The 11,775-nt window shown below is 41.1% G+C and overlaps 1 protein-coding gene across 1 annotated transcript; it reads left to right on the top strand.

Annotated features, from left to right (window-relative positions):
• Positions 1 to 5,472: 5,472 nt before the first annotated feature.
• senp8 (SUMO peptidase family member, NEDD8 specific) lies at positions 5,473 to 7,731 on the top strand. The gene is made up of 2 exons (XM_041859497.2): positions 5,473 to 5,580; positions 6,087 to 7,731. Exon 2 carries the CDS (start codon positions 6,131 to 6,133, stop codon positions 6,767 to 6,769), a length of 639 nt encoding a protein of 212 aa, XP_041715431.1. The 5' UTR covers positions 5,473 to 5,580; positions 6,087 to 6,130; the 3' UTR covers positions 6,770 to 7,731.
• Positions 7,732 to 11,775: the final 4,044 nt, after the last annotated feature.

Raw genomic sequence — 11,775 nt, 5'->3', positions numbered from 1 at the left:
TGTGAGAATGTGTGTAAGAATACTGTTCATTGACTACAGCTCAGCGTTCAACACCATTGTCCCCTCCAAGCTCGTCACCAAGCTTAGGACCCAGGTGGTGAGGGTATGCAACATCACCTCCGCCACGCTGACCTTTAACACAGGGGCCACACAGGGGTGTGTGCTTAGTCCCCTCCTGTACTCCCTGTTCACCCACGACTGTGTGGCCACGCACGACTCCAACACTATTATCACGTTGGCTGATGACACGAGGGTGGTAGGCCTGATCACCGGCGACGATGAGCCATCCACATCGATGGGGCATTAGTGGAGCAGGTAGACCGCTTCAAGTTCCCCGGTGTCCAAGTCACTAAATACTTAAAATGGTCCAAACACACACGCACAGTCGTGAACAAGGCGCGACAGTGCCTCTTCCCCCTCTGGAGGTTGAAAAAGTTTGGCATGGGCCCTCAAATCCTCAACTGGCTGCATACCGGCTTGGTATGGCAATAGCACCCCTCGATCGCAAGGCGCTACAGAGGTGTCACGACTTCCGCCGAGGCTGCCTCCCCTCCTTGTTCGGGCAGGCTTCGGCGTTCGTTGTCACCGGAGTTCTAACCACTGCCGCCCCAATCATCATCACAATTGTCTTGTCAATCACACACACCTGGTTCTATTCCCCTAATTAGTCTGTGTATAAGTGTTCCCTCTGCCCCTTGTCCTTGTGGGTGATTGTTTATTTGTGGAGGTTAGTGAAGCTCGGTGGAGCTTGTGTATTGTGTATCGACAGGAATATTTTTCCCGTATGCCTTGTATTTTCCAGTGCGCCTCTTTTGTGCCCTGGAGTGTGTTTGACGTATTTCTGCGTAAACCTGTATTTTGCGGATTAAAGCCTGTTATTCTGTGATTTACCCTCCTGCGCCTGACTCCTTCATCACCACCTCATCACAAGAGGGTTGTGCGGACAGCCCAATACATCTCTGGGGCCGAGCTCCCTGCCATCCAGGACCTCTATATCAGGCGGTGTGAAAAGAAGGCCCGGAAAATGGTCAAAGACTCCAACCACCCAAGCTATTGACTACTTTCTCTGCTGCCTCACGGCAAGAGATACCGATGCATCCAGTCTGACACCAACAGGCTCTTGAACAGCTATCTATCCCCAAGCAATAAATGACTGATAAATAGCTAACAAAATAGCTACACAGACTGAATTTACCTTGCATCTTTATTGACCTTTCATTTCAATCTTTGCACTGTCTCTATGCTCACTCACAGGGCCATATACACTCACACACACTGTCACTCCAACACACACACAAACACTCACTCCATCATTTTCTCACTCGCACATAATATGCACATATATTTATACTGCCTCTACACACCCACTCACTGACATACAAGCTGCTGCTACTCTGTTTATCTTATATCCAGATGCCTAGTCACCTTACCACTATACATATCTACCTCCATCACTCCAGTATCCCTGCACATGTAAATATGGTACTGGAACTGACTTTTTAAATATAGCCTGTATATAGTATGCTTACTTACTTAGTGTATTTCATATTTCCTATTCCTTGTGTGCTTTTTTTCTAGTAATACATTGTTATTAATTATTGCATTGTTGGGTTTTGAGTTTCCAAGAAAGGCATTTCACTGTACTTGTGCATGTGACATTAAAACTTGAAACTCTCATTCTGACCAGTCTGAGCACCATGAGGAGTTAACGAGGGGAAATACAAAGCCATGGGGGAAGCCAAGCCTTTGAGGACCCGTAGCCTCCTCGTGTAATGGCCACAGAGAACGGGGAGCTTTGTTCCTGGTCAACAGGCATGTTCCACTTTAATGACTTCACTTCATGTGCGTGCCAATCACTTACGCCATACAACACTTTTCATGTGCGGCTGACCAAGTGACTCAGCACGTGACCTACCACCCCCACCCCACCCCACCCCACCCCACCCAACCCCACAGAAGCCTGTGGCAATGAGGTCACTCTCATTTGAGGTCATGTTGGGTTTTAGAATCCTCACAGGCATTGTGTAGGCCTATATGGGAAAAGCACAGCATGGTCACAGAGGAGTGGTTTGTCGCCTCGGTCCACCAGTAAACAAAAAAAACAGGATAGGACTGACACAGCCAACATGTTGGCTACAGTCTCTGTGGTTAGGGAGCGATAGCTTTAGGGTGATGCAATAGTTGTATATTTCTGCAATGGTCTTTTCCATCATGGAGGCTAGCCATCAAAAAAGGACACCAACAAGGTTTAGAGAAAAACTTTGGAAAAACTCTGCTACTGCTGTAAAGCTTGTTTCCATTCGTTAAACCAGCACCCCACAGCTCAGACTGGAGCATCTACAGAGCAGCGTACAATGACTAAATAATGTTCAGCCAAATGGCCATTCGCATTGATTTCACTGATGCTGGCGCCTCAAGGATAATGAGTTTCTAGACAATACCACAGCATTACCCCACCTAAGAACATACATTTACAATTTCCATTGCTTCAGTGAGTAATATTCCACTGTCATAGATAGTGATCTAGCCTAATAAAGCTACATAATATTTTTAGCCCAGATGAATACTTCATGATGGAGCATTTCCAAACTGCAGACAGAGTGACGTAGTTCCCTTCAGACGCTGCATCTGCACCGCTTCTACTGCATCAGGTCTCAGATGTCTGGCTCCAACAGCTGCTGTAGCTACGGCTGCGCTGGCAATCCCTCCCACTTTTCAACCTCTCCAGGTTCATATCAGCACGACTTGTTGTTTCTCAGTTTGATGGCTTGATTTCCATGTTATCCTGTAGGCCTTTAGTTCACCAAAGATTAAATACGAACCCAAACGTCACAATGTATCCAGTTGTGATCAGAAATATCCTATAGCCTAGTCCTGACCCAGGCTATTACATGTTTCTGCTATACAAACTCCAACCATCAACACTCCCACAGAACACCATATCATGAGCGAACTATTCATTGGATGTTAACCATAAAGTTAACTAGAGCATACGTTTTCAGTTACCCCCATGACATGATACATCCAAGAGGTCTGTCAGAGAGAGAGGAGAGGCCTGCGGGGTGTCATGTCAGCAGGACCAGTTGCTGGACTCTAATGACAGGCCCGTGGCAGGCCTCTGGTGCTACGCCAGCAGGCAGCTGTGTCTCCTCAGTCCCAATGCATTCCTCCAGACCATTACAGACACACTCTGATCACCTGTGCAGAGGATGGGCACAAGTAACAACCTTTCTGGGGAATATAGTTGTAGTACCTTGGGGGTATATAGTTGTAGTACCTTGGGGGTATATAGTTGTAGTACCTTGGGGGTATATAGTTGTAGTACCTTGGGGGTATATAGTTGTAGTACCTTGGGGGTATATAGTTGTAGTACCTTGGGGGTATATAGTTGTAGTACCTTGGGGGTATATAGTTGTAGTACCTTGGGGGTATATAGTTGTAGTACCTTGGGGGTATATAGTTGTAGTACCTTGGGGGTATATAGTTGTAGTACCTTGGGGGTATATAGTTGTAGTACCTTGGGGGTATATAGTTGTAGTACCTTGGGGGTATATAGTTGTAGTACCTTGGGGGTATATAGTTGTAGTACCTTGGGGGTATATAGTTGTAGTACCTTGGGGGTATATAGTTGTAGTACCTTGGGGGTATATAGTTGTAGTACCTTGGAGTTTTATTAGTTGTATGTACGGGATACACATGGTACACACCGTCCAACGAAATGCTTACTTGCAGGTTCCTTCTTGACAACGCAACAACAATAAGAAATAATACAAGTTAGTTACTAAACATTCTTTATATTTGAGTAAATTCAAAATGTCTTGTTGTTGCTCACCATTGGCTAATCGTTTCCCATCACACCCATATCAGACTCCAGAGAAGCGTATTATTTTTTATCAATCTATAGGCTAAACAATATCCAAACTACAGAAGATGTGTAAGCATTTCAAGGCAAGGTCTGTTGTATTCAGCGCATGTGACAAATACAAAATGTGATTTGATGTATACAATACAGCCTGGCAATACAAATAATAACATTCACCAAAGACGATATAAACAGGTTCAATCAACTCAGTATGAGGATAGGTCAGCTTGAGGGATACGTCGTGGATAAAGAAGCTATGTAACAAATGTTATGGGCTAAGGAGTGATGTGACGTCACAACTGGCCGAACAGAGTGAGTGATGCTCTGGGCAGGCCCCATGATTCAGCAGCTTATTCACCCCATTAGACCTCCTCTACAATTCCACTGCTTTGCAGACTGTACTGCATCCACTGCATTATAAACTATTCTGGCTGACCTCCACTAAATAATACATGCAGACATTTCCCCTGCCCCAGACAGAGATGGACACTGAGGACAGACAACACACCTCTGCTATTGCTAGTGTTTTCAATTATTGTTCGATTACTTTGTTTCAAACGAGGGTGGTCTGAGATCATTTGAAGTTGGCGAGACATTGTAACCTTCATGTTGTACTTGATACATCTGATAGGATACAATGTATCTGCATGGACGCTGACAGATAATGTCTTGATTTGACTTTAAATCCCTTCGTTTAAAAACTATAGTGCGTAGGTTAAACGTTCGGTTCCCTTGACATAAACTGCAACATCAGTTATCTAACAGCTCATGACAATAACGTACTACTAGAAAGCAATACACTTTTGTAATAGTGGGTGTTCCACTACTGACAAAGCAAAAATAACTAATTCTGTATGCAAAGATGCGGTCTCTTTACTACAGGCACAATCATAAAGCGGTCACGCTATACATCCAGTCAATAAATTAACACAGCGTTCCAAGTAATGGTAACTACATGCAATAAACTCCCTGTGGCTCAGTGGGGAGGGTAGTCCATTGCGCGATGAATGGAATTCCCAAAATCATATCGTCAACAGCAAAACGTTGCCTATTGGTACCATACATCAGTGATTGTTACATCTTTTATTTATTTTACAGACACATGAGAAAGCCCCGTTTGGGACAGTAACAAACCTCCTTACCTTACTATTTAATTGAACGTTAATCCCAATTTGTTGTGCGTTGATGCTGAAGCCTTCTCGTTTGGGACAGGGAAATTACCACACAAACGCAACTCTCAAATCTGACTTTTAATTCCCTGGGTTTCCGAAAACAACTGCCTCTTCGTTCTTCTCTCCAAATAACTTCCCCCGAAAATAATCATCAAAATTCAGATCAGTCCCGAACAGTGACGCATATTTGTCCTATTTTCTTCTCTTCTTAAAATGTATTAAAAGCAGCCCTTCCTATCCCGGTGACGTTCGCAGAAACCTCTGCTGCCTTTCCCCCCCCTTGCTAATGAGTGCGCGCTCCCGCAACTTGATAGGCGGGGTCAAATAATCAGGGAGGGAGGGGATTGGATGTCCCGACTCATTCAGCGAATCACCCGCGTGGACACAGCGGGGCCCAAATGTCTCGGGGAAAGCCCACTTGCCCCGCAGTACTGTCGCAAAATGTTTACGGTAGTGGAGCAGTTCGTACCCGTTTACGTTTCTTACTGCAATGAGGAAAGAAGGTTGCATTTTTGATGGACCTTTGTAGTGAATGTGTCTTGTAAGGTATGTGAAATAAAATGTTTGTTTGTTTATTCATTTCGTACATCGTAAACGCACTGTGCATGCCAAACCCATTGGATTGGGAGTCAACACTAGCTAGCATAGCAAAACGCAATGCAGCAACCCTGCCAACTTTGACCAAAATAAGCTAGGCTTTTTTAGCTGTAACTAGTGTGTTGTTATAGGGGCTTTATAGCTCTAGTGTTAATTGTGAGATTGAAGATTATATCCAGTTGAAGTGTATTTCTTTTTGTAGGCATATTTTACTATGTCATAGATAATCAGCCTGCGAACATAGCTAATGTTAGCTATCTGGAAAGTGCTTTCAGCACCTAGGCTATAGCTAACTAGTAGAACATCTAATTTTTGTGTCTCATACACTCAACTAATGAATTAGCTAGCGCTCAGTCCTGAAAAATCTGACAAGATGACAGCTTGTGATTGTGTATAGTAGTCTTGCTTCATCTTTCACTTAATCTTCCCCAAACCGGTGCCTCCATGTTTTCCAGACTGACCCTGTCCAGCTGTTCGCCCCCACCCTGCCTTGGAGGGAATGGATCCCGTAGTGTTGAGCTACCAGGACAGCCTCCTACGGCGCTCTGATGTGGCCTTACTGGAGGGACCTCACTGGCTCAACGACCAGGTCATCGGCTTTGCCTTCGAGTACTTTGCCGCTGAGCTCTTCAAAGGTCTTGGCGAAGCGGCCATCTTCATCAGCCCAGAGGTCACCCAGTTCATCAAGTGTGCTGCCTGCCCGGAGGAACTAGCCCTGTTTCTGGAGCCGCTGGGGCTAGCTTCCCGGCGCTGGGTCTTCCTGGCCGTCAACGACAACTCCAACCAGACTGCCGGCGGCTCTCACTGGAGCCTGCTGCTGTTCTGCCGGGACGGCGGCCATTTTGCCCACTACGACTCACAGAGTGGCGGCAACTCACTTCACGCCCGGCGCATCGCCACAAAGCTGGAGCCCTTCCTGGGGTCGGGGAGGAAAGTGCCCTTTGTGGAGGAGCCCTGTCCTTCGCAGCAGAACAGCTATGACTGCGGCATGTATGTGATCTGTAACACAGAGGCGTTGTGTGAGAGGGCCAGAGTGGAGGGCTCGCCTCGCCTCCCTGTCCAGACCATCACCCCAGCCTACATCTCTCAGAAGAGGCTAGAGTGGAGCAGACTGATCCAGAGACTGGACAGAGATTGACCTGGGGAGCTATGTTCTCCTCCTCAGCACTTAGCTTGTCCTCAATGTTCTGAGAACAGGAGAGCCTCCAGGAGTTTTAAGGTCAATGAATGAATGCACTGGATCTACAATCACAAAGATATTGCATATCATAGTAAATGTAAAAGATTGAAGCCATGTTCCAATATTTCAGGCTTCATACAACAATTGGTGTCATATTTACTCCTTAAAAAGACAGAACAACACATGTAGACACTGCACCTGCATGCCTATACAATAAATGGAATGTATTATCTATTTATCATATTCTTCACAAGGAGCAGGTTACAAATCAATTCAACGTTTATTTGTCACATGACAGAATACTACAGGCGTAAACCATCCAGCTAAATGTTTCCTCAACAGAGTTGAATATCAGAGGTACAAAATAGAAAGTCCAGAATAGGATTTTACAAAAAGCACGTAAACAACACTAGGTCAGTTTTTTTTTTTTTTACACGAGAAATTGACATCTTGAAAAGAACGACATGTTTTCTCTTCACTGCAATTTCCTTTGATCTTGTTAAGAAAATATGGAAATTGTTTACAATGATTATTGCTCAGGTTTGCTGTAAATGAATCTGAATTGACATGAATAATGTATCTTAGTATGTTAAATATACAATAACCTCACAATGAAGAAATGTTTGGATGCAATTATACCTGTTGATCATGGTCAAATGTTGGTTGTAAGGCGGCATCAGTTCCATGATCCTCTCCGTTTACTAAACCTGCAACTGAAACCTAGTCCTTATCTTAGTAAACCATTAACATTCACACAGTATCTTCATGATACACTTCCAATAAACAAAGCAAGGAACATGAAAGTGCCATATCTTATATATGAGATTATATGCATATAATGAGATAAATAAATATAATGTTGAAAGTGTTACAGTATTTTGGATGATAATAAAGCAGCAAATCTGAAATCAATAAACAGACCAATTTAGTTACACTTTGTGTCAGAAGCATGCAGTCAAATACATTATTCAAAATCAACTAAGTATATGAATAATGAATTAATGTAGTAATGACATCAATTATTTATTCATTTATTCATTACTGGCTGAGGCAATGATGAACACCTGAAGAATAGAAAACCATGAAATCCTGGAATTAATCACAAGGTCCCGGTAATTACATTCCTTTATTAGTCCCATTTACATCTCTATTCAATCCGTATCGCTGAAGCGTTACAGATTGTGCGATAGAAATGTAAAGGTAATTTCCGATTGAGCCGACCTATGCAGCGTTTACCGTGAATGCAGTCTCCGCCAACGCGGGAACATTGCCTTTAAATTTAAATTGGGCTTTAGCGCTGAATTTCCGCGATACAGATTGAGTAGAGCCGTAAGTCTATTTTTGTAGTGTACATTTTCTATCCATTGTAGTGTAATTAAAAGGACTGTTTGTAATGTAATAGTAGTGTAATTAAAAGGACAGTTGGTAGTGTAGTGTAATAGTAGTGTAATTAAAAGGACTGTTTGTAGTGTAGTGTAATAGTAGTGTAATTAAAGGACTGTTTATAATGTAATAGTAGTGTAATTAAAAGGACAGTTTGTAGTGTAGTGTAATAGTAGTGTAATTAAAAGGACTGTTTATAATGTAATAGTAGTGTAATTAAAAGGACTGTTTGTAATGTAATAGTAGTGTAACTAAAAGGACTGATTGTAATGTAATAGTAGTGTAATTAAAAGGACTGTTTGTAGTGTAGTGTAATAGTAGTGTAATTAAAGGACTGTTTGTAGTGTAGTGTAATAGTAGTATAAGTAAAAGGACTGTTTGTAGTGTAGTGTAATAGTAGTGTAATTAAAGGACTGTTTGTAGTGTAGTGTAATAGTAGTGTAATTAAAGGACTGTTTGTAGTGTAATAGTAGTGAAATTAAAGGACTGTTTGTAGTGTAATAGTAGTGTAATTAAAGGACTGTTTGTAGTGTAATAGTAGTGAAATTAAAGGACTGTTTGTAGTGTAATAGTAGTGTAATTAAAGGACTGTTTGTAGTGTAGTGTAATAGTAGTGTAATTAAAGGACTGTTTGTAGTGTAATAGTAGTGTAATTAAAAGGACTATTTGTAATGTAATAGTAGTGTAATTAAAAGGACTGTTTGTAGTGTAATAGTAGTGTAATTAAAAGGACTGTTTGTAATGTAATAGTAGTGTAATTAAAGGACTGTTTGTAGTGTAATAGTAGTGTAATTAAAAGGACTGTTTGTAATGTAATAGTAGTGTAATTAAAAGGACTGTTTGTAGTGTAGTGTAATAGTAGTGAAATTAAAGGACTGTTTGTAGTGTAGTGTAATAGTAGTGTAATTAAAGGACTGTTTGTAGTGTAGTGTAATAGTAGTGTAATTAAAGGACTGTTTGTAGTGTAGTGTAATAGTAGTGTAATTAAAGGACTGTTTGTAGTGTAGTGTAATAGTAGTGTAATTAAAATGACTATTTGTAATGTAGTGTAATAGTAGTGTAATTAAAGGACTGTTTGTAGTGTAGTGTAATAGTAGTGTAATTAAAGGACTGTTTGTAGTGTAGTGTAATAGTAGTGTAATTAAAAGGACTATTTGTAATGTAATAGTAGTGTAATTAAAAGGACTGTTTGTAGTGCAGTGTAATAGTAGTATACGTAAAAGGACTGTTTGTAGTGTAGTGTAATAGTAGTGTAATTAAAGAACTGTTTGTAGTGTAGTGTAATAGTAGTGTAATTAAAGGACTGTTTGTAGTGTAGTGTAATAGTAGTGTAATTAAAGGACTGTTTGTAGTGTAGTGTAATAGTAGTGTAATTAAAAGGACTGTTTGTAGTGTAGTGTAATAGTAGTGTAATTAAAGGACTGTTTGTAGTGTAATAGTAGTGAAATTAAAGGACTGTTTGTAGTGTAATAGTAGTGTAATTAAAGGACTGTTTGTAGTGTAGTGTAATAATAGTGTAATTAAAGGACTGTTTGTAGTGTAGTGTAATAGTAGTGTAATTAAAGGACTGTTTGTAGTGTAATAGTAGTGTAATTAAAGGACTGTTTAGTGTAGTGTAATAGTAGTGTAATTAAAAGGACTGTTTGTAGTGTAGTGTAATAGTAGTGTAATTAAAGGACTGTTTGTAGTGTAGTGTAATAGTAGTGTAATTAAAAGGACTCTTTGTAGTGTAGTGTAATAGTAGTGTAATTAAAGGACTGTTTGTAGTGTAGTGTAATAGTAGTGTAATTAAAGGACTGTTTGAAGTGTAGTGTAATAGTAGTGTAATTAAAGGACTGTTTGTAGTGTAGTGTAATAGTAGTGTAATTAAAGGACTGTTTGTAGTGTAATAGTAGTGTAATTAAAGGACTGTTTGTAGTGTAGTGTAATAGTAGTGTAATTAAAGGACTGTTTGTAGTGTAGTGTAATAGTAGTGAAATTAAAGGACTGTTTGTAGTGTAATAGTAGTGTAATTAAAAGACTGTAGTGTAATAGTAGTGTAATTAAAAGGACTGTTGCCTGACATTTGGCTTTCTGACTGGAAATAGGCCTGTCCTCTTACCTCCTCCACACTCCATGTAGGTCTGAATGAATTGGACAGATACAACCATCAACACACATGCTTCAACTTTCCCTCTGATCTACACAGGTGCTTAGGGTGAAGTAGAGGGTTGTTTCTAGGTAGACCTAGATTTCCTTTCCAACGGGCCAGCAGAGGCTTGCAGCCAGACATCACAAACAGTATTATTACACAACTCCTCGGGCTATATCCATTTGGGGATACAATACATAAACTTCCCTACAGGCAGACTGAATCTACAGTACAGCGTTGAGAATGGGTCCGTATAGTGATCATTCCTCACCTCCACCTATTCTGAAAGCCTTCACTCAGTCAACCCAGACTCTATGTTAAAGCCCAAGGCTATGGGAAACAGTCAAGAATAAGAAAGGGCTTTTCTTTTCCACAAATGTATCTGACTGTCCATATTTATAGGTGAGCGCGATGGTATCAGTTTTAGACGGGCGCACCTTGTCAGCGGGGACGGCCATGATGCAGATAGCCCGGAGATGATCCACTGCAGGCTTCTGGTGGAGTGAACATGACATTCCACAGACGCCTCACACGTCATAATACTACAGTCAGCCTATGGAGGCTCTAGATCACGGTCATCACAGCTGTGCTGTTAATCAGTACCCACATACAGTGCTTTCAGAAAGTATTCACATTCCTTGAGATGTTGTGTCACTGGCCCACACACAATACCCCATAATGTCAAAGTGGAATAATGTTTTTAGACATTTTTCCAAATTAATTAAAAATGAAAAGCTTAAATGTCAATAAGTATTCAACCCATTGGCTATGGTAAGCCTAAATAAGTTCAGGAGTAAACATTTGCTTAACAAGTCACATAATAAGTTGCATGGGCTCACTCTGTGTGCAATAATAGTGTTTAACATGATTTTTTAATGACTACCTCATCTCTGGACCCCACACATACAATTATCTGTAAGGTCCCTCAGTCGAGCAGTGAATTTCAAACACAGATTCAACCAAGACCAGGGAGGTTTTCCAATGGCTCGCAAAGGAGGGCACCTATTGGTAGATGAGTAAACTATTTTTTTTTTAAACAGACATTGAATATCCCTTTGAGCATGGTGAAGTTATTTATTACGCTTTGGATGGTGTATCAATACACCCAGTCACTATGAAGATAAAGGCATCCTTCCTAACTCAGTTGCCAGAGAGGAAGGAAACCGCTCAGGGATTTTGTGACATTAAAACAGTTACAGAGTTTAATGGCTGTGATGGGAGAAAACGGAGGATGGATCAACAACATTGTAGTTACTCCACAATACTAACCTAAATGACAGAGTGAAAAGAAGGAAGCCTGTACAGAATAGTTTTTCTCCAAAATATGCATCCTGTTTGCAATAAGGCACTAAAGTAAAACTGCAAAAAATGTGGCAAAGAAATTCACTTTATGTCCTGAATACAAAGCGTTATGTTTGGGACAAATCCAACACAATACATCACTGAGTAC

This window comes from Coregonus clupeaformis, chromosome 32 (genome assembly GCF_020615455.1).
Source record: "Coregonus clupeaformis isolate EN_2021a chromosome 32, ASM2061545v1, whole genome shotgun sequence".
Lineage (NCBI taxonomy): Eukaryota > Metazoa > Chordata > Actinopteri > Salmoniformes > Salmonidae > Coregonus > Coregonus clupeaformis.
This window is presented reverse-complemented; position numbering and strand designations above follow the sequence as displayed.